General features: G+C 36.5%; 1 protein-coding gene across 5 annotated transcripts in view; it reads right to left on the bottom strand.

The window, feature by feature from the left end:
• LOC145279714 (F-box/WD repeat-containing protein 9-like) overlaps positions 1-27,735 on the bottom strand; it is an 89,529-nt gene that overhangs the window by 35,648 nt on the left and 26,146 nt on the right. For 2 of the 5 annotated variants that reach the window (XM_080130999.1, XM_080131000.1), the window contains exon 2: positions 4,578-4,925. In XM_080130999.1, the coding sequence (XP_079987125.1) occupies positions 4,578-4,925 (348 nt within the window). Of the gene's footprint in view, positions 1-4,577; positions 4,926-5,021; positions 5,160-10,631; positions 11,262-27,735 lie in introns of those variants that run through there. The other 3 variants (XM_080131001.1, XM_080131002.1, XM_080131003.1) reach the window with 3 other exon arrangements.

Genomic DNA, 27,735 nt, shown 5'->3' with positions numbered 1-27,735 from the left:
GTACAAAATACATTTAAGATAATAATGAGTTTCCAAACAATTTTCATTCGTAAGAAAACATGCTGCCACGACAACAATGGAGACTAACTCTTGAAACTATTTGGAAATGTATATCCTTAATACTCTATGTTTATATAAGATAAATATAAAATCTGTCAGAATGTATGGAAAAGTGGACAAATCAAAGATAAAATAACAAAAAATAAGGATTATCAGTTCTTATTCAGAATTCCCCATATTAAAAAAAAATCTTTGATGTATGCACCCATGATAAAACATTCCAAAAATTATGTAAATTAATCAAGCATTTATTTTTATAATGTAAATCATTTTTAAGTGATTAATAGGAATTCATAGACATTACAACATAAATCTTGCAAGTTTGAATTAATGAGTTATGTCCCTTTGTTTTTTAGATTGTCTTCGCTATTTTGAAAACACTCGTTTTTTGATTACTCAAAATTTGATTTCATTATTAAAAAATAAAATTCCTTCAATTTACAATATTTTTAAAAAATATTTTCATTTGACACAGGTGCATACAGATTTTTCTTTATTTTTGTTCTTTTAATATAGAGGGACAAGAACCTTAACTTAACAGAAAGTGTCAAAGTAAACAAATATTTATATCTTGTACAAAAGACATAAGGAATGGGGATGGAAAGAAGTATGAAAGACAAGTGGGAGGAGAAAAGGGTTCGGTAGGATGTGGGGATATAGTAGTTCGGTGACAAATGACATTGTTAGAGTTGAAGCTCTTATGTTGGTCTTGAGATTTATAGAAGGATAATTTTATTTTAATCTATTTTATTAGCAGTCAACCTAAGAATACACCAGGAATGAATGGGGACTCATACTCTATCTTCTAGACTTGAACTAGCAATACACAGATGATAAAACGCTCTGAATAATCAGATTTCATGGGGGTTCAGCTAAAATTGTCAAATTTTAAAAACCAAAGCACTTCAAGTCCTCAAAATACCACTTTTGTTCAGAAATGAACATACTTTCAAATGAATTAATAAATAATGTACATTATATATTTTAAGAGTTTTAAGCAAATAAAGTGATGAAAAATGTTATCATAAAACAGCATTTTTAGTAAGATTTTGTAATGACCCCCCCCCCTGCTTTGCAAATGCTTGTACCACAGCTGTATCAAGAATTTTGTCATGAAATTTGGAAACTAACTAGAAGAGAGGTCACTTAATAGTTTGGAGTGCCCAAAATTCTTTTGACCACTCATTTTTGTTGTGTTAAAAAGACTTCAACATGAATATCGAAAATTTTGAAAATATTTTCTTCATACACCCACTGTTAAATAAATTTTTACTGTTTTTATTTGTTAGAAGTGTTATTGTAACTTGTTTTCTCTTGTGGTAGCGAGCAATTTAAAATCATGATATCTGGAAAAAAAATGTTCTATTTTAAAAAAAGTATCTAAAAACTATTTGTAGCAGCAGAAATACTATCAGCAATAGCATTACTGTAAACACTTCCTTCTTCGCAGTACAGATTAGAGCCTGCTTGCCTACTACCACTTCTTTGCTTAACACCTCCAAACACCCGGGCAACGCCGGGCACCCAGAAATATTGCAATATTAATTTTTAAAAAGTCCCAGGTTTTGATTTCAGTTTCTTGTACATAAAATGCATTACAATTCAACTGAGTTCTCTAACTTTTCTTTTAATGGATACATGGCATTTTTAAGGAATTGTAGCATATTTATGTGCATTTACTGCAGATTTGGAAACCTTTAATTACTGGAGATTCAGTAGCATGTTCTAATTCCTAGCATAAAAATACACTTACATGATAAATTTCATTGCTAATCTTGTTTTAAAAAGATAATTTTTACTGAAAAAAGTAAAGTATAAAATTTGAAAAAATGCATATGGTCTTAAAGAGGGAAAAATATCCAAACATGTGAGGCACAAAAATAGTCATACCTTCCTTAATTTTGAAAAGTTAAGATTCTTAGCTCAAGTGAAGAAGCTATTAAAGTAGCATCTAGATTTAGTATTTTTAGTATCTAGATATCTCTACAGTAAATACAGGATTTTGCTGCTGGATGGGTTTGTCCGAGCATGTATGTCAGGGGGTACAAATGCAATGAGTTCATCAAAGCACATTACATTAAAATACTTGTCAAATAGGCAAAGAGATGCAACATTGTAATACAGAGCACAATACTCTGGAACTTTAATAAAATTTTAACCATGTTGATGAGTAAACTTCCTTATAAGAATTTTTATAAAAATTCTTAAATAAAGTTGAGTTTTTTGAAATGTGTATACATCGTATTAGAATATTTATTTCTAGAACTTGGTTTGAATATTTGAAATTTTACTAAATAGGTTTTGAATATATTAAATTTTACCCTATCAATATGTATAACATTTAAAGTTATGTTGTATTTCAAAGTCAGATAAAATAGCATTTAAGCTGACAAATCAAACTGCTTCTGACGAGTTAATTTTCATTTGTTACTGTTGAACCATGTTTTTGAAAGTATAACATACTTTTCTTTGAATTTATTTTTAAAATGAAATAGTTTGGTCCAGATCACTAATATGTAAAATTTTTAAATAATCAAAATATAAAACAAGCTGCGCATGCATGAGGATGCAAAAAAAAAAGTGAAGAAATGGTGAATGTGAGAAGTGTGAAGGGTCAATGTTGCCGTCACATTTTCGCCAAGTTTCAGAAAAATTTAATGGATGGGGCAAAAGTTATGTTTTTTACAATTCTGGGACTTTGTGACCCCTTTTGAGCTCCTGGGAATGCTGAATCCCAGTTAAAAATGGACAAACTGCAGTTTCACGCCTTAAGACATGTATATTTGAATTCAACACCACGGAAAACCACGATATAGACATACATAAGTTTTTGAATAATATGAGAAGAGTTCCAAAAAGGCATGTTTTTTTAGCCCTAAAAGTCCCAGAGGGATGTGAACCAGAATTTTACCAGGGTCATCCATACTGAATTTATATTAACAATGGCTTCCACATTTTGGCCAAGTTTCAGGAAAATCTAATGGATGGATCAAACGCTATGGGACAAAAAGTATCATTTTTGGCCATTTTGGGGCATTTCTGACCTCTTTTGAGACCCTGGGGATGCCGAATCCCAGTGTAAATGGATAACTGTGCAGTTTCAGGCCTTAACGTGTACATTGGAGTTGATCACCATGAAAAACCACTATATAGTAAGACAAAGTTTTTGAGAAATATGAAAAAGAGTCAACAAAAAGAAAAAAAAGGGGGGGCGCTTTTAGCACTAAAAATCCCTGAGGACGCAGACCAGAATTTTGCCAGGGTCACCTATACTGGATTTATATTAACAATGGGTTCTACATTTTGGTCAAATTTCAGAAAAATCTAATGGATGGATCAAAAGTTATGGGGCAAAACGCGTCATTTTTTACCTCTTTATCCACAGGGGATGCAACAGGAATTTTTGCAAAACATTTTACTGTGTACATCTATTTAATAGAATACAATTTGTGGCAAAATTTCAGGAAAAAAAAAACTAATGGACAGTTATCTGGCAATCGTCCAGAATAACGGACGCCACTGAAAATAGGTCCCTCTCCGATAAATCGGGGAACCAACCAGCTAACTCATTTTAAGTTGAGGAATGTAATAGTTGTCTACTGTAAATTTAAAAATGAAATTGACTTCATGCTTGTTAGGTACATATCTTTGATACATTGGCAACAGATGATGCAACTCATTGGTCAGAGTTTAACTGTCATAAACAGAACAATGGGCCAACCAACAGCGTGCCAAGTATTTTCTGGTTGAAATCACCCAGGCTATAAGGAAGACCATAGATCTATAAAAAGAGGATCGCTTCACTATAATCAGGAGAAGATAATGGCTACCTAAGATCATTGCATAAGTGGTCTCAGCAATGATAAAAGTGCAGGTTCTGCCTCACAGAAGTTGAGTGTGAGCCACAAGACATACAGCTGTAAGGTTTTGTTGGGAGGACTTACTATACAATGAGAGTGAGAATGAGAGAGAGAGAGAGAGAGAGAGAGAGAGAGAGAGAGAGAGAGAGACACACACACACACACACACACACACACAAAAAAAAAAATGCAGGAGCAAGTTTTGTGAACATATCAGCTAGATACCTAGAAAATTAAGCTATAAAACCTGACAGTGACGTGGAACAAGGAGAAAGAAACAACCTTAATAGAAATTAAGGTCCCTAATGATGCAAGGTTAAACAAAGCTGAAAGAGCAAAGATAAATTCTATAAAAAGAAACAAGAATCTTAGGAAGATCTCCATTCCAGTAATTATAGGAACAACCTGACTCGTGAAAAAGAATTTTAAGAACTACATGGTAAATATACCCAGTGAACTAAGTGTAAGAGATACAAACAATAGCACTTACAAGAGTTAGAACCTTAAAAATTTCTCAGAATTTATGAGACAGTGGGTGAATGTCTGGTATCCGGTATGATGCCCAATCAAAGGCGGGGGGGGGGGGGGGGAAGGGTCCACTGCAGATTTCATTAGGATACAAACAGAAAAAGAAAAAAAATTTCCAACTTTACTTACCTGATACAGGAGGATATTTACAGGGATGATACCACATGGTAAGACGCGTTTTCCAATAGGTTGACGATAAAAGGATGAAAAACTTCCTGCATACTTTGGAAACGTTTTCTATGAGATCGGTTGCTTCAATATATGAAAATATCAGCAGTAAAAGTTCTGATGGTAAAATATCCAAAGTTAGTACATTGTCCTCTATTGTATAACTGTCCACCTCTGTATCGAGAGAGAGGTGAGAGATCCTCATGGTTATTAAATTGCCCTTTGGACTTGGCTCTAGGCAATCACCATTATCCGAATTATTAGTCACCTGGGTGGACATCACAGCATGAGTGGATACCAGCAAAGCACCTTCAAGAAACAAAATACATAAAAGGTTACTAGATGTCTCCATGATTTATTGGATTACAATCATTGATTTCATTAGAAATTCATAAAATGAGATACCTGCAAAGACATTCTTCTTGAAAAACTAAGTCTTTACTTCTATATCATCTATAAATATATAGAATTCAAGAAAATTTAACCACTTTGACTTTTGGCAGGATATGCAGGAATGTGTCCAGGCAATAATGTCACATCTCATATGTGGCCAGAAAAATCTAACTAATCAGCTTCACTGTAACAGAGTCCAGGATGTGCCAGATTGTGTAAGGCATCAAAAACAACTCTATAAGTCATCAGAATAAAAGGTTGAGGTGAATCTGTTGAGGTCTCACATTATCTGCATGTCCAAAGTGGGCACAAGCAAGTATGTTTTATTTTATTTTTTTTTTTTTTTACATGGAGGTCACCACTTATCAAGGCCAGAAGCCACTCGGGGATAAGGGTTATTGTGTGTACAGTAATCGATGGGATAGTATCGTAGTAATAGTATTGGAGATTTGATAAAGTGTCATTACTTAAGGGGGGGGGCGGTTCATCAGGAATCTGTTTATGTTGGACTTGAAGACATCCAAGTTGAAATCAGGAGGGAAACGGGCAAGCGGCAGAGAGTTCCACAGGTGTGCAGTTCTAAGAAGCTCTGTTCATGGAATCTACATTTTGATTTAGGCACAGATAAAGAGTGGGGAAAATTATTGACAGTGGTTTCAGCTAGACGGGTGTTTTTCGAGAAAGATTGGTGAGGGGGGGGGACCAGAGATTGGAGCTCAGACGAGCACTTGCCATGGAAATAACGATAAAACAAAGATAGGTTCGCAATGTCTCTTCTGTGGGAAAGAGGTTGCAGGAAAGAGAAAAGGGCATCCCCCACTAAGCCACAAAGTCTATTTTGTACTCTGTCAAGGCAGGAAAGGCTGTTTTCAGCAGTTTGTGCCCAGATGTGGCAACATTACTCCATCCTTGGACATACTAGGCTTTTATATAGATAGAGAATTGCATTATTAGTGAGATATCTTCTGGAGCGGTAGAAGGATCCCACCATTTTCCCAGGACCTTGGCCACAGACTTGATGTATGTGTTCCATTTCGGATCAGGAATAAAGGTCAAGCCCAGAAGCTTATCAAAACATGAGAGCCATCCATTTCAATTGATGCCAGATGGGGATCAGAGCGTTTATGATGTACAGATAGGAGCCTGGTTTTAGATGCATTAAAGGTAACCAGCCACCTTACCCCATTGTACCACGTGCTCAAGATCAGAGGAGAGAGAATCAGAGAGAACATTGTCATTTACAGCCTTTGATGTGTTGCCATAGATGGTCGTGTCATCAGCATAGATGTCAAATGATTTAAGTCTGTGCTTTGGGAGATCATTGATGTAGATCAGGAAGAGAGTTGGGCCCAGGATGGACCCCTGAGGGACTCTAGCATTAATACTGTGGGCCTCTGATTTCTGCCCATCAACCACTACTCTTATGAGCCTATCAGAGAGAAATGATTTAATGATTGAGAAAACATTTCCAGTTATACCGTAGCTGGAAATCTTGTGAAGTAGGCCTTTATGCCATACCTTATCGAAGGCATTTGATATGTCAAGAGCAATTGCCCTAGAAATGAAGCCTTTGTCTGTTACTTAGTGTGTTGTGTGTTATAGGAGGAAATACAGGGAGTTGATAGCCTTCGTCGCATAGGGTAGAGTTTGCTGCAAAGTTCTTGGCAAATAGTTTGGCCTTGTCTGATGCTGAGGAGATGATCTCTGGTCCATTGATAATGGTTGGGTTAGAACGCACGCTTCTGTTCAGGATCCTATTTGCTATTTGCCAAAACTGGTGAAAACCAAGCCACTGCTCAGCTACTTTGGATTTAACGGATGAGCATATAGCTCTCTTGCATTTTTTATTACTCTTTTACAGTGGTTGCTGGCAGTCCTGAAAGCAGCTTTAGTCTCAGTGCATCTATTACATTAGTAGATATGGAAAAAGTGATTTCTGTGCTCGATGGCAGCAGCACATTCAGGGGAGAACCATGGTTGGCTGTTAGGTTTTTGTTGGAATTTTTGGGATGGTATGCATCGGTCTATGCCTACAATTAACCATTTGGTCAGGTGTGATACTATAGAGAGACGGGCAAAAATCGAATAAAGATAGGGACACCTAGTTTTGAAAGCCGATTTATAATTTTTTTGTAGGTTTCCAACTACTTTTTTTTATTGTATTTGAAAGATTAAGGACTAACTTTCATTTCCTAAAGGAAAAAATTATTTGTACACATGAAAAAAAAAGTTATGAAAAATGTTTTCACCGCGAGCTAACCAATCCAGCTAAATAAAAATCCTTTTAAAAGATAAATATTAGTTTTCTGGGTCTATTATTTGAAAGAGTTAAAGTCCTAAGATATTTAAAAAAAAAAAAAAAAAAAAAAAAAATGAAAAGAAAACCCTTGTTTCAACAGAAAATAGCTTAATTAGCCCCCCCCCCGGAAAAAAAAAAAAAAAAAAAAAGAGTAATTCTGCTGTTCGCCAAAACGCAACAAATGAAGTTTTGTAAAGACGATTATACGGAAGTCCAAAATTACAGCCAATCAAAACGCCGTTTCAAGATGAAGTCATGATATTAAAAGGAGGTAGGGGTGGCAGTTCCCCCCCCCTAGACGTGCATCCGTACATTCCTATCCTGAGCGTTTGTATCATTTTTATCATTTTTTTAAATTCAATTATTTTTTTATGTTACTGTTTTTAAATTAAATTTAAAAATTATTCAAGATTATATAAAAATGTTATGCCAAAAAGTTTCATTTATGCGAGCAAGGAAATTATTAAAATCTTGCATATAAAAATTATGCAAAATCTAATTTTTGGGAAAAAAAAAAAAAAAAAAAAAAAAAGTAGAAATATTTGCTATTATAATTTTTTGTGTGAAAATATTAAACAATGCTTAATTCAATTGTAATATCGGTAGTTCGAGAAATTAATTCTGAGTTATATTGAATTCATTAATACGGACTTTAGGGGCCTTTTTCGTAATATTCCTGTAAAAATTAAATTTTTAAAAAATTGTTATATTTTACGATGTTTTATTTTCATTAAAATTTTTTTTTTTTTTTTTTTTACTACAGAAAACCATAACTTTAGTAAAGGTATTTTTATTTTTTTTAAACAAAATACATTTCCACTAAGATTTAAATAAATGGGTTCATTATATTCTGTGATCATTATTTTATAAATACTTAAAATTTAATTAAAATTGGTTAATTTCCTGATTTTTTAATTTTTAAGTCAAGTCAAAATTTCAGTCCAAATGTTTATACATTTTGAGCATCGGCATTCTTTTTGCACGTATCTAGCTTCTGCAGTTTAAATTTTCCCACAAGTAACGTGCCGACATTTACCACGCAGAGTATCGTTCAACATTTCTCAAAAATTTTGTGTTTACATTCGGGGAGGGGGAGCGGCGCGTTACTTGTGGAGAAACGGTTAATTAAACTGCAGAAGCACCTGTTTAAGCTATACAAGTTCTATAATTGAATACATCCCCAATAAAATGTTCTACAAGTATTTTAGTGGTGAATGCTCTGACAAACTGCAATCACTTGTGCCCCCACGACGTGAGCACCCTCGAGAAACCAGACAGGCTGCTAAATCCCACCCCCACACTGTAGAGATCCCTAGATGTAAAAGATCTTTCTACTCCAATAGTTTCTTCCCCAGAACCGCTAGACTTTGGAATTCCATTCCAGGTCCCTGCTTCCCCAACAACTGACGTGCAGAAGTTCAAGTGTAACATGAACCGACATCTTTCTGCCCAAATCCCTACATAGTACCCCAGTAGTTGTTGCCCCTGATAGTAGCCCTCTACACCAAAGTGGCAATTTGCCTTGTTTGGGGTGAAAATGTAATAATAAAAAAAAAAATGAAAAACATAAGTGTTTTTGTAAACCGCTCGTGAAAACAATTTTATCCAGATCCGCTACTACAGAACACCGACCACTCTAATTTGTTTTTTATAGGTAATTGAGGTCGCTGACAACGAATCTGATAGTCAAACTTGGGGCAAGTTTACCGTTTGCATGGTATTAACCCCTGAACCCACGAACTACTTTCCACCATTTTGCAGCTTCCGTTTACGCTACGCGCATGCACGCTGTAGCATAAACGACGGCTTCACCATGCAAACTACGTTGGGGGAGGGTATTTTTTTTTTTTTTTTTTCCAGGACATAGAATTTTCTAATTTTCAAAAATACATTATAGCACTTTTTGGGTGGAAAATTTAAAATTAGCTGAAAAAGAAATAAAACAAGAAAAGGAAAGCATTCCAAGTTGGAGTAGGGATGGGGTTAATTTATCTGGGTTGTTTTTTTTTTACCTGGAACATAGAATTTTCAAATTTTTAGTGTTCTAATTGGTAAATGTCGGTGCGTTACTTACGGAAAAACGTTTAACTAAACTGCAAAAGCACCTATTAAGCCACATAAGTTCTATAATTGAATCCCCCTCCCGCAAAAAAAAGAATGAAAAACAAAGATGTTTGGTGCTTATGTCTTTGTAAACCACATTAAAAACTACGTGAGACAAAAGGAAAAAAAAAAAAGAAAAAAAAGTCCCACAATTTCTTGTACTTTTCTTTAACTGTAAGTCATTAAAAAAATGTCAGTCCGTAATTTTTTTTATTGGTACGCCATGTGAGAAGGCAGTTTGTTAGGTGAAGCAAGCCGTCGTTCATGCTGCAGAGTGCAGCTGCAGGCAGCGCGTGCGTAGCGTAAACGGAGGCTGCAAAATGGTGGAAAGTTATTCGTAGGTTCGGGGGTTAATACCATGCAAACGGTAAATTTGCCCCAAGTTTGACTATCAGATTCGTTGTCAGCGACCTCAATTACCTATTAAAAACAAATTACAGTGGTCGGTGTTATGTAGTAGCGGATCTGGATATTTACCCAATTTTTATATCAATTAAAAAAGCATTAAAGACAACGTAATGGAACAAAAAAGAAAAAAAAAACATTTTAAAAACTTATTTGTAATGTCTACTAAAGATTCCTCCGATATGACAAGTCACTTTACTACGCTCGGTCGAACGCATGCAAGAAAACACTACCACGTAGCCTAAACGAAGATAGTGAAATAGCGGAAAATAGTCCCAGGGTTCAAGGGATTCATACCATGCAAACGGTAAATTTGCGACGGAAACTTTAAGCGCACCTAAATCTACAAAAAAAAAAAAAAAAAAAAAATGTTTTTCTATACGAACGCGAGACGGGCCTTAAAGTAAAATACCATTTTTTTTTTTTTTTTAAATAAAATATGGGGTAACCGTAAGTCCAGATTTCAACCTAAAACAAGAAAAACTACGGAACGAAAATATTTTAAATCAAGTAAATTGATAAAATGGTTATGAGGAAGCGAGAGTGGAGTGTCCGAGTGTATCCGCCATATTTAAAGGGAGACAACTCAATTCGAACTACCGAGATTTTAACAAATCAGCTTTATAATAGCTATGATATAGTATTAACCGCTAAAAATCGTCCAAGTGAGTTTCTAAACAATTATATAATCGTTTTTGGAATTTAAAATTTTCGTTCCGTAACGGGTACGTACAAAGATTTTTCTGAATTTGTGTTCTTTCAATTAGGTTGAATTCTAGACAAGAACCAATATTGCTCATTAAAAATGTACTTACTTTTTTCGGCATCATTATTAATCCGAGGTTGAAGTTATATAAATAAAAAATTAGAAAATAGTTAACTTATAAGATTCGAACAACTCAGTTCTGAATGAAAAAAAAGGTTGTCATGTCTTTTTTTTTTTTTTTTACCCGAAATCAATCAATGCTGCTTCGCTCGGACACAGAGACCGTAATATAAAATTCAATTCGAACCTAGGAAACTACATTTTCTCGGCTTCCTTACCAGTTGTTTGAGCTTCCCGTATAAAGGAACACACATACGAGTTCGAACATGAGTTTTTGTACCCATTCAGTGTGGACTCTTTTGCAGATGTGTGGGTGGGAGTGAAAGGCTAGACGACCAACGTTAATCCGACCTTGCGTCTAAAAGGCAGGTAGAATCATGTTTGTTTATTCAATGTGATTGCGTTCGACTATTAATGTAAATAAACATTCTATAATTACAATCCAATAAAATATATACTGTAGAAACTTATTTTGGTACTTCTACAGTTTATCTTTATCGCCGAACATGGAAACGCCATTTTTTTTTTTTCGGCCTGTCGTCAAACTCAGTATTTTAAACTATGACCGAAGCAAAGCATGAAACAAATTAAACTAGATAATAATTACTTCCGAAAAGAACTAATTACTACGTGCCCCCGAGTAGTATAAACACAGTCTCTCTCCATGTTAACGGCTTTCGGAATAAACTTCCAATATCGAAACCCGTTCTTATTTTAAATTTTTATTTTTTTTTTTATTACATTTTCAGCCCAAACAAGGTACATTGCCACTTTGTTGTAGGGGGCTACTATCAGGGACATAAGTTTCTTGTAATTATTGAAGGAAACGAGTTTAGTCTTGGCAGCATTTAATATGACCCTCCATTTATGTCCTGTTGCGGACCAGAATATAATACCCTAGCTCGCCACACGAAAATAATGAAACGAATGGAATTGAAGGAAACAAAGACTCAATTGATGGATAAGATAAACGTCGTTTATTTACTGTTGAAAGAATGTTTTAGATATAACATGTGTTCATGTCCGCGCGTGTGTAACCAATGTTCGTTGCGGGACTGGTGTTGTAGCAAGAAAAGGAAATGTGTGTTCATCTCAAGTTTGGGTCACTATCGTTTGTTCGCGCGTGGGAAGAGAAATGAATGTTGTAGTGAAAATGAGAATGATAGTCCAGCGTGTAGACGAAGAAAAGGATAGAGAGTTGACATCAGTTAGTAGTCAGCTACGCGAAGGTGTTCTCAGGGAACAGTAGAAGATAGAGAAAGAGTGTGAATGTGTTCATACGGTCTGTTAGCTTGTGCCCCATACATAGTAAGTGGGCGTGACGCACACGGTCGGTCTGAAGACCGACTGGTTCGAAAGCTCGGCTTAAAACAAGGAGTCGCTTATTGCTCTCCCTTTTATACTCGTTTCCGGAGTGTCTTTTGTGCATGTGTATATTTCCTTTGAAAGCGGAAGTGACGTCGTCCATGTGTGCATTCGTGTGCGCGTACATATGTGTGCGTTAGTGTGTGTATATACACGTGAATGTGAGTGTATGTACGCGAACGTGAATATATGTACGTGTGTGGACGTGGGCGTGTATATTTGTGTGTGCGTATGTATATGACATAGCTTGAAATGTGAATGTGTGTTTGTGTGAGACTTGAAAAGGCTCGCAGTCCCCATTCCACTACAGATTGGAGGTCATCAGGGTTTCTGCCATTTCTTTAGATACGTGTTCATTTGTTTTCCTGTCGTGTCTGTTATAGAGCGTGGTGTCATCAGCATATATACGCATCTGACAGGCAATTTTGTCAGGGAGGTCATTTATGAGTATTAGATATAACAGAGGCACTCTCACATTTATATCATTGTTTAGATGTATGACCATCGAGGACAACCTGAATTTTTCTCTTATCTAAGGATTTAATTATGTTAAGTATTCTTCCAGTGATACCATATGATCTGATTTTCCTGAGAAGACCTTCATACCATACCCTGTCAAAAGCCTTAGATATATCTAGAGCTACCGTTCTACCCTCCCCCGCTTTGTCCAGTGAATGGTATATACGTTCTGAGATTACAGTTAGGATGTCTGCTGTGGAATCGGCTTGCCTACATCCATATTGTTGATCAGTCATAAGGTTAGCATCTGTAAGGTGATGGACTAGAGCTTGGTTAATGATGGTCTCAAATATTTTGGTGAAAAGTGGGAGGAGGCTAATGGAGCGATAATTTGCTGGGTCAGTTCTTTCACCAGAATCCTTGAAAACTGGTACCAGAGAAGCAGTTTTCCAGCAGGCAGGAAAGCAAGATTCATTAAGGCATTTGTTGTAAAGTTGAGAGAGAACTGGAGCTACTTCAGCGGAGCACTTTTTTAATAGCACAGCTGGGATGAGATCAGATCCACATGCTTTTGCAGTGTCAAGATTTCTTATGATAGCATGCACCTGAGCAGGGGTGATTTTCAGATCGTCTTCTGTGGCGTATGTCTGCAAAGGAAAGTCGGGGAGAGGGTGGTTGGTAGGGTCCAGTGTGGAGTTGGAGGCAAACCGACTAGCAAGCATGTTAGCCTTCTCGGTTGCAGAGCAAACAACCTCATGATTGTTGGTTAGTGGGGGAATTGTTGATTGCCCATTATTTACTACACTGTTGTAGATTTTCCAGAAGTCACGATTTCCTAATTTTTTTTCTTCGATGCGTTTTTAGTGGTTTCAGTAAATTCTATTTTAGCTGTCGCTATTTCTATCTTACAATTACTTCTGGCTTCTATGTACTTATGCCTGTTTGAACTGGACTTATGCCAGTTAAATTTGCAGTATGCATGCTGCCTTTGCGCTATTGCAGCTGCACAAGTAGAAGTAAACCATTGGGGAGAGTAGAGTTTGCTATAAAATTTGCGCGTGGGAACATGTGCTTCAATTGCCATTTTGAACCATTCAGTGGCTTCATTTGCGCAATATTCAGCAGGAAGTGAAAAGATATTTTGCCATGGGGTGTCCCTGATGAGATCCCTGATGGCTTCTCAGTCAGCCTTTTTATATCTCGTTTGAGCAGTAGCTCTTCAGTTTTGGCTCTAAAGTTTAGGGCTATTTCAACCATTACCACTGCATGATCGGCGTTCCCAAGTGGGCTGTGGGCATTAGTTACAGTCATCGGGAACTGTGGTCAGAAACAGATCTAGAAGTGATGCGTGTTCTTGGCGGTCTGGGAAATGGGTTGGAAACGTAACCAGTGATAGGGAATGACATAGAGAAGTTATGTGTTGTGGTACCAGCTGCGTCTGTGTGAGAAAATCCAAGTCAGTTGCTGTTGTGGACACTGAAGTCACCAAATACATGGGGAGGTTGGGGTATTTATACTAACCGGGGGGCACATAGTAATTAGTTACTTTCGGAAGTAATCATTATCTAGTCTATTATTATTAGTCATAGTTTAAAATACTGATTTCGCCCTGATTTTGATGACAGGCGCCCGGAAAAAAAAAAAAAAAAAAAAAAAAAAAAAAACAACGTTTCCATTTTCGGCAATAAATTGTACCTATTTACAATGCCTCCCCACGGGACAGAGTTAGACACCAGGGTCGTTTTTTAACATGGAGAAAAAGTACAAAAATAAAAAATTGTCTCAGTCGTGAAGAGAACAAGAAATGAAGTGCAGCATCTGAAGAACAGATACTACACTTTGATCTTGGTGATCAATTGTAGTAGTACCATTTATTTTTGGTAAATGCTTACTTTAACTTCAACAGAATACCGAGCAATAGAATTGTTTTAGTTGTTTTTGGGGTCACTGAAAACGAATCTGATTCAAACCCGTCGCAAATTTACTGCTTGCATGGTGGCCACAGCCGCCACAACACCCAACTCCCAAATGTAAACAGAATTGCGAAAAATTAAACGGTTCTTCTGCTCGGTATATGTTAGCACGTTACTTACGGAAAAAGTATAAATTAAACTGCAGAAGCACCTGTTAAAAACTATACAAGTTCTATAATACCTAAAAAAAAAAAAAAAAAAAAAGCAAAAAACATACAAATGTTTTTGTAAACTGCTCGTAAACTCAATTAAAAAAGCATCAAAAACTACGTAACACAGGAAAATTAAGCACTTTTGTCTTTGAACACTTATTTCAAATGTCCATTAAAAATTTTGTGATGTGACCAATCACTTTACTACGCGCAAACGCATCATGTAAGAATCGTGTAAACAAAGACGGTGAAATGGTGCAAAATAATGCGAGAATCCGGAGGGTTGGGGGGGGGTGTGACCAGTTTGAATATTAGATTCATTGTTATCAACTCCAAAAACGTTTTAAATACCAAATTTTATTAGTCGGTGTTCGTTTGGAGTTAAAGTAAACATTTAACTGCCTACTTTTCAAGGCCAAATTTGGCCTTTTTTACACTCTTAAGCGTAAAAGAACCATGATTTTGGCCGCCATATTTTTTGGCATGAAAGAGCGTAAAAAGGCCAAAATTAGCCTTAAAAAGGCCAATCTGTCAAAAGGCCAAATTTTACAAGCAATACGGCGGCCTCGAATATCGTATATTTAGTCTAATAAAAATGAAAAGAAATGAACTTTTTCTGGTTTTATTTCAGCTTTTGAGTTTAATGTGTTTTATATAAAAAAAGTTTTCATAATTTTTGTGTCAATTTACACTGCTAAACTACACATTTATCTATTTTATTTGAATCTTAGTGAAAATGTATTGTTTAAACAAAACAATGAATTCAGTTTTGCTTTCTTTTATGAAAATAAAGCATCGTAACTTGTAGCAATAAAGAATTTTTTTAGGAACATTACGAAAAAAGCCCCTAAAATCCGTATTATTAAATGAGATAACTCAAAAAAATTCTCAAACTATCAACATTATCATTGAATTAAGCATTATTTAATATTTTCACAAAGACAATTGTAAAACAATTTTAGATTACATTTTTCGCATAATTTTTATATGTAAGATTCTAATATTTTCCTTGCCTGAATGAATGCGTAATTTTCAGCCCAACAATTTTTATATAATCTTAAAAGAAAAGTTAAAATTTAAAAGCAAGAACACAGAAAAAAAGTAAATTAAAAAATGATAAAAATTATACAAACGTTTATGATAGTAATATTCAGATGCACGGCTGGGGGGGGGGAGACAAAAACAAAACCAGCACTCCCTACCTCCTTTTAACTACCTGACGTCATTTTCAGACAGCCTTTTGGCTTTCTGACATTTTGGGCTCCTGTAGAATCCATGCTTAGACAACTTTTGTTTGCACAAAGCCAGAATCACTTGCTTTTTGGGGCTAATTAAGCTATTTGTTGGACAAACAAGATGTTTTTTTTTTCATTTAATATTTTTAGGACTCCTTATCTTTGAAATAGACCCAGAAAAATATTTATCTTTCAAAGGATTTTTACTACAAACTTCAAAAATTCAGCTGAACTTGTCAGTTTCCAAATGTCACTGAAAACTTTTCATAACTTTCACGTGTACAAATATTTTTTTTCCTTTTGGAAATAAACCTTAGGCTTTAATCTTTCATATACAATCAAAAATTAGTCATAAACTTAAAACATTATGATAAACCAGCTTTCAAAACTATGTCCCCCACATCAGTTTTCGACATTATTGCACGTACCCACAGTTTTTCATCTTTTACTTATTTCTAAGATTATTTTGAAACACCGATTGTTTTAAAATCTACAATTGAGCCTTAAATTTTATGCCGAAAATAACTAAACTTTATGAAACTGAAATAAAATTATTTTTATTGCTTTATTTTACTTTTAACAAAATTCAGGTACCTATGCAAAATACAGACCATGTTATTTTTTTTAGATAGGATTTTTAAGTTATTTGGTGATACCTCCAAAATTGCATATGGCTTTTCAGCATATGCTGTATAGGATGGGCAGTCTGCGCTGGTGTTTGCTAAAGTCAAAGTAGCACCCTTACAGAGTGCTCTCTCTCCACTTTAGAGCTTTTATTGGTATTCCTGGCATTGAAATGTTTCCCTTTTTTAAAGGAAACCTTAAGGAACTATCTGAGAAAGTATGTAGTTACAGATAAGTTGTACTAGCTTGGATATTGGCTAAATAAAATAAAAAAATACATATCTTCACACGCAATAGGCTGTGAGAAATAGTTCAAATGTCTGCAATGATCAGGTCAGAATTGAGTTTCCAATATGTGCCGACAAAGGAGAACCCAGCAGACTAACCTTAAAATTTAAGGAAAGCCTTCATTGGTACAAAGGTCTGTGTGGCTAAAGGAACAGGAGATTCAGTGGAACAAAGTAGAATTGGGTTGCCTCTCAAAAGAACAGAAAGAATGTTTATCCCTCAGGAAATTTGAGGAATGACAATGGAAGTCCTTGTAGAATGATTCTCCACTTTTAGCATGTTAGTACTTTGATTTTTAAGTTTGTCAAAATTTTGAAGGGGAAAGCAGACAATTGCCTTCTGGCAAAAATTTGATAAAAGTAATGCAAAGGGAATTTCTTGCATTAGAATTAGATTTGTTGTTGGATCCTGAAGGAAGAGCAAGCCAAAACTCGTGAAAAAACTAAACCTAAGATCCCTCTAATATCATTCATCTGAGGGGAAGAATAGGAGGATCTGAATATCATCCACATGAGGTTCAGAACAGCATTTTTTTTTTTTTAAGGAAAAAGCAAACAACTTTTACAAATTAAGGGATTGCTGCCATAAAAAAAACTAACATTTAGGCTTAGCAACAATTCTAAATGAAATAAGGCTAGTGGGGTATTGAATACCGCAGGCCGTTAATAGAGCACTTGTGCCAGGTGTAAAAGATACGCCATTGCATTTGACACCAAATGTAGACCTTCCTGTCCCTCGGGTGAATTTGGTGAGGCTGTATTTCCATACTAGTGTACATTACACAAGTCACATCTGGGTTAAGAGAGAAGTGAAGGACTAAAATGTATATCACCATCTTTACCTGCATGGCTATTAGAGCTGTTCACGTAGAACTAGGCCTCGATATGAGTGTATCTTCGTTTATACAGGCCTTTATTCACTTCACAAATGTGAATGGAATTCCCTCATCTTTACTCTGATAATGCAGGGACCTTAATTTCTGCAGCTAAAATAATCGATAAGGGGCTGATCACAGTTCAAGAAGTTTGATCTTTATCACTTTAAACATTGTACCATTCCCTATATTCAGCTTGGTATGGAGATACTTGGGAAAGGACAGTTAAGACAATTAAAACCTGCCTAAATAAGATTATAGGAAGGAGATAATCCAGCATGTGATTAATACTTGCCCTCCGACTTATAGAAGCTCTAATGATATAGATTATCTCAATTCTCTAATGAATCCAAATGTGGGCCAAGGTATTAGGTTATAAAATGAAGATCTGAGACTAACAAAGCCACTTAGTAGGATCAATTTCAAAAAGGTGCTGTTTTTGTGAAGAAAATTTAGAAAAACGTGGCACAAAGATTACTTGTTGAACCTAACAGAACTCGAGATCAGACTATCCATAACACCATCAACAGGGGTGATATAGTGTTAAGGACCCTCAAAATTAGACCATTTTGATCCATAGGTGATGTCCTTGAATTAATTAAAGATGAATTGGTGCGTTCAACAAGGATAAGAGAAAATGGATCTATATTGATCCATTTCATCAACCATTTATTTCCACTGGAGATAAATTCACATTCGGAAGGTGCGGACAAGGAAATTCTTAATGAATCAGAGGACATGCCAGGCATGCTTCATCCCCTTAACCCAATGAGGGCGTCAGAATCTGGATTTGTCCTGCATGTAATAAGCACAAAGATTCAAGACTAATTGTGGTCCGATCATTGTAACAAACGATTCCACTTTGGTTGTGTGGGCTTAGTAGATACATACCCCTCCTCCAGAGAGGAAGAATGGTACTGTCCAAGGCATCCGAGTAGACCCAATTAGGGGTCTAAAAAGAAGAAATTTCTGGTAAAAGTTTCAAGCAAGATCATAAAAACTGACTAAGAAATGATAAATTCCCTTCTCTTTTCCCATACCTCACATCCTATGAAAAATTTTCTATGGGAATGTGTAGGGATTTTTTTTTTTACTACACACTATGTGGAGGAGTGAAGTGATAGAATTCTGTGTGATGGTCGTTCAAGTAGTTAAAAAAAAAAAAAAAAAAAAAATCGGTAACTGCTTGATCGATTGACTTTATAGTGTCTGTTTATTATCCACCTATGTGGATTGGAGATGACATTTGCATAAGGTAGACTAGGAGATTATAAAAGCACCCCTATAGTAGACTGGTTAGTTTTTTTTTTGTTTTTTTTTTTTACCGTGTGTGTGTGTGCTTTCGTAAAACTTGCGTAATATGCGCGGTTTTATGTTTGTTGTGAATATTTTTTTTTTTTTTTTACAAGGTGACCACCACTTATCAAGGCCTGGAAGCCACTCAGGGATAAGGGTTATTGCATGTACAGTACGTTAGTGTGGGGATTTAATAAAAATGTCTACTTAAGGGGGCGGTTCATCAGGAATTTGTTTACGTTGGACTTGAAGACATCCAGGTTGTAGTCAGGTGGGAAGCAGGCAGACGGAACAGAGTTCCACAGGCGTGCAGTTCTAAGAAAGAAGCTTTGTTCATGGAATTTACGTTTTGATTTAGGCACAGATAAAGAATGGGGGAAATTTTTGACAGTTGTTTCAGCTAGACGGGTGTTTTTCGTAAAAGATTTGCGAGGGGGGACTAGAGATTGGAGCTCAGACGAGCACCTGCCATGGAAATAACGATAAAACAAGGATAGGCTCGCAACGTCTCTTCTGTGGGAGAGAGGTTGCAGGGAAGAGAAAAAGGCATCCCCCACTAAGCCATGAAGTCTATTTTGTACTCTGTCAAGGCAGGATAGACTGTTTTTAGCAGCTCCTGCCCAGATGTGGCAGCAGTACTCCATCCTTGGACGTACTTGGCTTTTATACAGATAGAGAATTGCATCAGTAGTGAGATATCTCCTGGAGCGGTAGAAGGATCCCACCATTTTCCCAGTGACCTTAGCAACAGACTTGATGTATGTGTTCCATTTCAGATCAGGTTGATTGATTGATTGATTGATTGATTGGTTTTACGGCATATCAACCTATGTGGTCATTTAATGCCGGAGTCCTTTTTTTTTTTTTAACTTTTTTTATTGGGAGGGGGGGAATGACTTTTTCAGCCTTTCCTCCCTTTTTTTATAAAATTGAACTAAGAAATTAAATGTTGTATTTATACATGGATGTGTATATTTGGATGACTTTAAATTTCCTTAAATTTTCTTATATAAATTTACTTTCCTTAGGTATGCTAGAATATTTGCTGAGTTGACCTTTTCAAAAAGGTCTTCCATATTGCTTTCTGTATAATATAATTTTCTAGTTGGGGCAAGGTCATCACACCCAACTAGGATATGTTTTACTGTGAGTGTCTCCTGGCATGGGATGCACTCTGGCGCCGATTCTCCATTTAGTATATAAGAATGAGTAAAGTTGGTGTGCCCTATGCGCAGCCGAGTCAGTATCACATCTTCTCGGCGTGATCTCTTGATGTCCGGACATCGTTCCTTAAGTTCAGGTTTGATTGAGTATAATTTGTTGCCCTCTTGCTGACTCCACCGCAGTTGCCATTTTTCCTGTATGTATGCTTTTATCTGGGGTCTAAGATCAGTATGTGGAATCTTAAAATTGTCAGTTGGAAGGTGAGAAGATCTTTTTGCAGCTGTATCTGCCCTGTCATTGCCTTTGATCCCCACATGGCTGGGGATCCAGACAAGAATAATGTTTTTAGTAGTTGAAAGGATATTGATTTTTTCTATTAATTTTGTTGTTAGTGGATTTTCTTGTTTTTGATTTTGTATAGATAATAGGACTGATAGAGAATCTGTGAGAATGATGAAGTTTTTGGTGGTTTCCTCTGAAATTATGTTGAGTGCTAGATCGATAGCTATAGTCTCTGCAGTGAATATAGATGCTTCATTTTGAAGATTTCTCTTCATTGTGGTTTTATGGTACGTTGCTGCACATCCAGTGTGATTGTTGCTTTTAGACCCGTCTGTGTAGATAAAGGTGTAGTCTGAATATTGTAATTTTAAATGTTGAAGTTCGTCGTGGTATTCAATAGGTTTTGTGGTAGATTTGGACTTTTTGTTTAGGTTGAGTTTTATTTCAACTTGTTTCATGGTCCATGGGGGTGTTTTAGGCAGTATGAAGTTGTGAATGCTGGAGATTGGAATTTTCGATTCTTCAATGCTTTCCTTCATTCGGAGCCCGAACGTTTTGATAGTTTTTCTTCTCATGTTAAAGAGTTCTTCATATTTAGGATAGAAGGTACATTGGTATGCAGGGTTGTTTGGGCAAGACTTCAGTTTCAGTAAATATTGAAGGGCTAACTTTTCTCGCCTTAGATCTAGTGGGGGTTCGTGTGCTTCCGTGTATAGACTGTTCACGGGGGAAGTTCTGTATGCTCCTAGGGCCAATCTTAGGCCAGTATGGTGAATAGGGTCTAGGCTTTTTATATATGATGTTCGGGTTGATCCATATATGAAACAACCGTAGTCTAACTTTGAGCGGACTAGTGCTCTGTAAAGTTTAAGGAGTGTTTCCCTGTCTGCACCCCAATCGGTATGTGCTACCACTCTCAAAAGATTTACAGCTTTGTTACATTTTTTTTTTCAGATAGTTTATGTGTGGGATGAATGTTAACTTTTTGTCAAATAAAATCCCTAAGAATTTGTACTGGTCAGTAACTGGTATGGGCATTCCTTCCATGGTTAGGACAGGATCATTATGCATGTTCTTTAGTTTGCAGAAATGCATGCATTTCATTTTTCTTTTGGAGAATCTAAATCCATTCTCTTCCGTCCATCTCATTACTTTGTTTAAGCACAATTGAAGCTTCCTTTCTATTATAGATATATATCTAGATCTACAGCATATTAGGAAGTCATCCACATATAGGGAGCAATCTACCCCAGGGTTAAGGTTTTTTACAATGTTGTTAATTCGGATACTGAACAGGGTCACTGACAGTATACTCCCTTGAGGTACTCCATTCTCTTGTTCTTTCAAGTCCGAGAGAGCTGTGCCAACCTTTATTCTGAACCGTCTATTTTTTAAAAAATTTTCAATAAAAATTGGCATTCTGCCTTTTAGTCCAAGCGCCTTCAGATCCCTTGTAACACCGTATTTCCACACAGTATTGTAGGCTTTTTCCATGTCAAAAAACACTGCTGTTAAATGTTCTTTCCTTACAAAGGCTTCTCTGATGAAGGTTTCAAGTCTGACTATGTGGTCTATTGAACTTCGGTTTTTCCCGAATCCTGTTTGAAATTCTGTAATAAGATTCTGTTTCCAGGAACCAGATTAGTCTTTTGTTTATAATCCTTTCCATGGTCTTACAAATGCAGCTTGTTAGAGCTATTGGCCTGAAATTCAATGGATCTAAGACGTTACTTGATTGGGATTGGATGTTTGAGTTTTCAGATTTGGGGATTGGTATTATTGTGGCCTCTTTCCAGGTCTCGGGTACGTTTCCACTGGACCATATAATATTGAAAATTTCAAGTAGGTATTTCATTGAGGCTTCTGGAAGTTTTTTGAGGATTTCATATGGAATTTCATCGGGCCCTGTAGCTGTGTCATGGGATTTGGTTAGCGATTCTTTTAATTCAGGCAAGGTAAGAGGTTGGTTGTATTTTTCAGTATTTTGTGATTTAAATAGAATTTTCTTTTTCTCTTCCTTTTCTCTAATCTTTTTGAATTTCTCTGTTTGTCTGTCACATGATGAAATTTTTGATAAATTATCTGCCTGGTTATTGGAAATGTCTTTTTGATCGGTGTATATTTTGTTGCCTTTAGAGATGTGGGATATTGGTGTACTACTACACTTTCCTTCTATTTTCCTCATCATGTTCCAAACTGTTTTCGCCTTGGTATTCACATTAATTTTGGATATATAATTTCTCCAGGTTGTTCTTTTGGATTCCTTTATGATTCGTCTGGCTTTTGCTCTGTTGTTTTTGAAGAAATCCAGATTTTCGCTTGTTGGATACTTTTCGAATTTTCTCAAGGCAGCTCGTCGAGCTCTGATGGCTTTTCTGCATTCTTTTGTGAACCAAGGTTTGTTGTGATTGTTGGTTTTGGTTGTTTTCGGTATGGTATTATTTGCTATGTTTGTGAGTGTTTTAATGAAGTAGTTCAAATGGTCATCTTCATCATTCTTTTCGATAATTAATTGGTTTTTGCACTGTTCCTGGAAGTCTTCCCAATCCGCTTTATGTAGGTTCCATTTGGGTGTTTTTTGTTCAGTGCTAGTACTTACACTTTCCAGGATGATTGGGAAATGATCACTCCCACAGGTGTCATTGTGTACTTTCCAGTCATAGTCCATATATATGGAAGGATCACATAAGGTAAGGTCAATGGCGGTGAAAGTACCTGTTGCTGGGTACATATAGGTGTAGTTTTGATTATTAAGGAGGCATAGATTATTTTTATTTATTATGTTTTCTATTTCTTTTCCTTTTTTATTTGTTTCTTTACTTCCCCATATTACATTGTGACTGTTGAGATCTCCTAGTAGAAAAAAGGGTTTAGGGAGTTGTTTTATTAATTGAGTTATCTCAGTTTCGTTGATTGTATCTTTTGGAGGGATGTATATTGAGCAAAGTGTTATAGTTCTATGTAGAGTCACTGAAACTGCAATTGCTTGCAAGTTTGTGTTTATATTTATTTGTCTTTGAGGGACTTCATTCTTCGCAAGTATTGATGTGCCTCCAGAAGCTCTGTCCGTATCTTTATTTATGTAGTTGTAAGATGTGTAGTGTTTTATGTTGATGGTATTATTTTCTTTCAGAAAGGTCTCCTGTAGACAGACAAGTGCTGGGCTCATATTTGTTATTAATAATGTGAGTTCATTTTGGTTTGCTTTTATCCCTCTGATATTCCATTGTAATATTTTGTTCATCATTTGGAATTGTGTTCAACTTCCATCGTCTCCAATCCCTCAAATCTATTTTCTGTCGGAGTCCCTGTTCGAGATATAGATCGGGATCTTTCTTTTCCTGTTTTTGTTTGTTTTGTTTTTTTTGTCTGGGGGGATTTTTGATTCTTTTCTGGTTTGTGAGGTGTTTGATGGTTGTTCGGTTGTTTTTGTAGAAATGGTTTGTGGTTTTGTTTCTTTTTGTGGTTCAGTAGTGTCTTTACTTTATTATCCTTGGATTGGTTGCAGACATTGCACTATTCATTTTCCTCATTTCTTCTAATAGTTCTTTCATTTCCTTTATTAGTTTGCTTAGGACATCAATTTTCTTGTCAGTTGTATCCGTTACATGTATATGACCATTTTGATTGTTGATTGGATTAGTTTTTTTTGTTGCATCTGCATATGTTTTAGTTTCGATGATTTTCCTGGCCTCTGGGTAGGATATATTCTTTATATGTTTTAGTTTGGTCACTTCTTTTTCTCTTTTCCACATTTCGCAATATCTAGAGCCAGCGCCATGGTTTCCCAGGCAGTTGGCACACTTGAAATCTTTTCTGCAGTCAATGTGTGGGCCACTTTCTCCACATCTTCCACACACTGGTAATCGTGTGCACCGATCTTGATGGTGTCCAAACTTCTGGCACTTGAAGCATTGGAGGGGGTTTGGAATATAAATTTCTACATTTATTTTCATATATCCGACTTTCACTTCTTTGGGTATGGTGAGGGAATCGAAAGTTAGTATATATGTATTGGTATCGATTTTCTCACCGTTTTTTTAAATTTGAACTCTGCGAACATCTAACACATTCTGTTTCTGTAAGTTTGTCCGGATTTCCTCCAAGGGACAAAGTGCAAGTTCGTGGCTTTTCACTACTCCTTTGCAGGTATTTAGGGTTGGATGTCTGTAGCATTTGACTTTGATGTTTTCAAATAATTTTAGTTTCAATATTTCTTTAGTTTGTTCTTCGTTATGGGTTTCTATTAGTAGGCTGCCGTTAAATTGTTTTTTAATAGACTTTGGTTTTAGAGTTTTAAGATTTTTTTCAATTTTAAAAGGTGATAGTTTGCTCAAAGGAGTTTCCTCCATTGATTCTATTACTACGAATGTTGAGTTCCTTGGTTTTATCGTCTCTTCGTCAGAGCTACTGATGTCAGAGACATCAGAGTGGGTTCTCTTTGGGTGGTTGGGTGGTTTTTGGGAGGAATAAGCCATATATTTTGTTTTCTTTTTTCGTCATCTTTGTTCCCCACCCACCTTGGAGTCCTATTTGGGAAGAGCCTGGGGGGAAACCCATTCGCCCAGCCTCTACAGGGATACAATGATGATATAACCGACTTTGGTGGTATCATAATGATTATCTGTTCTCTCTTGATATTGCTATGGGATCTGTAGCAATCCTGAGGGGTTTACAGCCTCGTCATCGATATTCACACCTAATCGATTGACCCTAAGCCACCGCTTTCCATCATATATTAGGGAGTAGGGTTATTTGTGGGAGAGGGGGGATGTGTTGTATTAGTAGTGGGTTTTTGGAATGGGCAATATATGGTGGGGCTTGGCGTGACTGGCCGATTGGTCGGATCGGGCCTCTCCGACCGCCCGTCTAATCGAAGTAAGGGCCAAAGTAATGTGTTGCGGTGCCTAAACTTCTATGTATCCTGGTTTAGGTTCGCTCAATCACCAGGATCACGTCCTAAGACTTTACGGGTAGCAACCCACGGCTAACTGGTTGCCCCATTGAGGGATTTTTACCCTCTGCAGGGGGACAGTCGGTTTGTTCTCATGCCCTACCGACAGGGCAAAAAAATAAATAAATAAATAGATAATTTAATAGAATATATTTGTTTTCTTTTTCTTTCTTTTTTTGTTGTTTCTTTTCCTTTTTAAAATCTGTTTCTATTTAACCCATAGTTGGGACCCTAACAGGTACTACCACTCCGTGTCAGGGTGGACCTGGGAGCAATGGCAATTAAGAGGTGGCTCCACACTCCCCAAGCCCGTAAGCTGGACCTCACCATCGGATGTAGTTTAAGGTCATATCCAGGACCGGGAGTAAGATAGGAAAAAATAAAATTAAAAGGGGGGGGGGAATAGGCTGTTGTTTTTGTTTTTGGTTTTGCAGAACATAATTAAGTTTTACAAAAAAGATCAGAAAACAAAAAAACGTCAATGTAGGTGCATTTCGTCTCAGGAAGCCACAGGGCAGCCTGATCTGGTAGCACCAGTTTCAGATCAGGAGTAAAGGTCAAGCCCAGAAGTTTGTCAAAACATGGGGCTTCTAAACGAGAGCCATCCATTTCAATTGATGCCAGATGGGGATCAGAGCATTGATGATGTAAGGGTAGGAGTTTGGTTTTAGATGCATTAAAAGGTAACCAGCCACGTCTTCCCCCACTGAACCACGTGCTCGAGATCAGAGGAGAGAGAATCAGAGAGAACTTTGTCATTTATAGCCTTTGATGTGTTGCCGTAGATGGTCGTGTCATCAGCATGGATGTCAACGAATGATTTAAGTATGTGTTTAGGGAGATCATTGATGTAGATCAGGAAAAGAGTTGGGCCCAGGATGGACCCCTGAGGGACTCCAGCATTAATACTGCAGGCTTCTGATTTTTGTCCATCGACCACTACTCTTACGAGCCTATCAGAGAGAAATGATTTAATGATAGCGAAAACATTTCCAGTTATATCGTAGCTGGAAATCTTGTGAAGTAGGCCTTTATGCTATACCTTGTCGAAGGCCTTTGATATGTCAAGAGCAATTGCCCTAGAAAGGAAGCCTTTGTCAAGCTATTCACAAATCCTATGAGATATAACTGTTAGCACATCTGCGGTAGATCTTGCAGAACGGCAACCATATTGCATGTGACTAAGGTTATTTTTGCTGAGGTGGTTGACTATTTTTGTACTGAGAGGGAGATGACTTATCACCTGAATTCTGAATGGAACGAAAATTTAAATTTCGTTCATTTTAATTTTTTTTTTTTTTTTGTAGCCCCCAAAAACAAAACATTCAGCAATCGTATTTTTTATGCTAAAGAAAAAGTACTTTTTTATATAAAATTAAAAGGCAAGACCATGGAAGTGACCCTGCACACACGCACGTTTTGCATAAAGACACTTACGATGCTCCCTTGCAGTAGAAGTACGCATGCGCAAGTAGTTTCGTCTATTTTATCTACTTATTCTTTCGTTTGTTTTGTTTTTGTTTTTTTTTTAAATTTTTATTTAACTTAAATTTAGTTCATTTTCTTCCATTTTCTCATGTGCGTTAGGTTTTAAAATAAAATTTGGTGCGTCTGCACTTTACGACCCGCGCTATTTGTTCAGTAGTATTTAAGTTGAATTCAAGTTTAACGATATCTTATAATGAATTATTAGGTGAAAGTACAGAATAGTTACCAAAACCCCTCCCATGTTAAGTAATATAGCGATACGCCGATACGCTACAAAAGAACACCGACCACTCTAAGTTGATTTTTTAAAGGTAATCGAGGTCGCTGACAACGAATCGGCTAATGAAACCCGTCGCAAATTTACTGTTTGCATAGTATTAACCCCTGAACCCAAGCAATTCGTTGCAACTCGCAGATAATTTTACCCAGAAAGTCTTGAAGGAGTCACCACACCATGCAAGGGTTTCACTTTTTCCTTTCACGTCGAGTTCGGAATACTCAGTTTCCTAAAGTCTCCCACTCCCACCTCTCATTTTCGTCGGCTAAAAATCCGACAGATTATTTCAGCACGGTCCGTATTCTGCATGATCACTCAAATTCAAAATAAAATATAACGATTAAACAAGTGTTTATCTCCGTTAAATATTAACTTAATATTAATGAAAAATAAAATAAATAAATAAAAGAATTTTCATATAATACAAAATGAACGGTAAATTTTTACGACGTGCCGGGTGCCCCCCCACTGCCCCAGCGTATTATAAACACTCCAACCTCATGTGAAGAACGGCTTTCGGATTACCCCCCCCCCAAACCTCGAAAGCCGTTCTTAACATTGTGGGGTTTATTTCGCAAGCCGTTCTTAATATGATTGGTTGGGATGTTTATACTACGCTGGGGCAGGTCGTAAAAATAAAATAAATGAATAAATTAAAAAAG

This window comes from Euprymna scolopes, chromosome 7 (assembly GCF_053919585.1).
Source record: "Euprymna scolopes isolate OS-2025 chromosome 7, ASM5391958v1, whole genome shotgun sequence".
NCBI lineage: Eukaryota > Metazoa > Mollusca > Cephalopoda > Sepiida > Sepiolidae > Euprymna > Euprymna scolopes.
The sequence above is the reverse complement of the archived record's forward strand: the minus strand, read 5'-3'. Positions and strand labels throughout refer to the sequence as shown.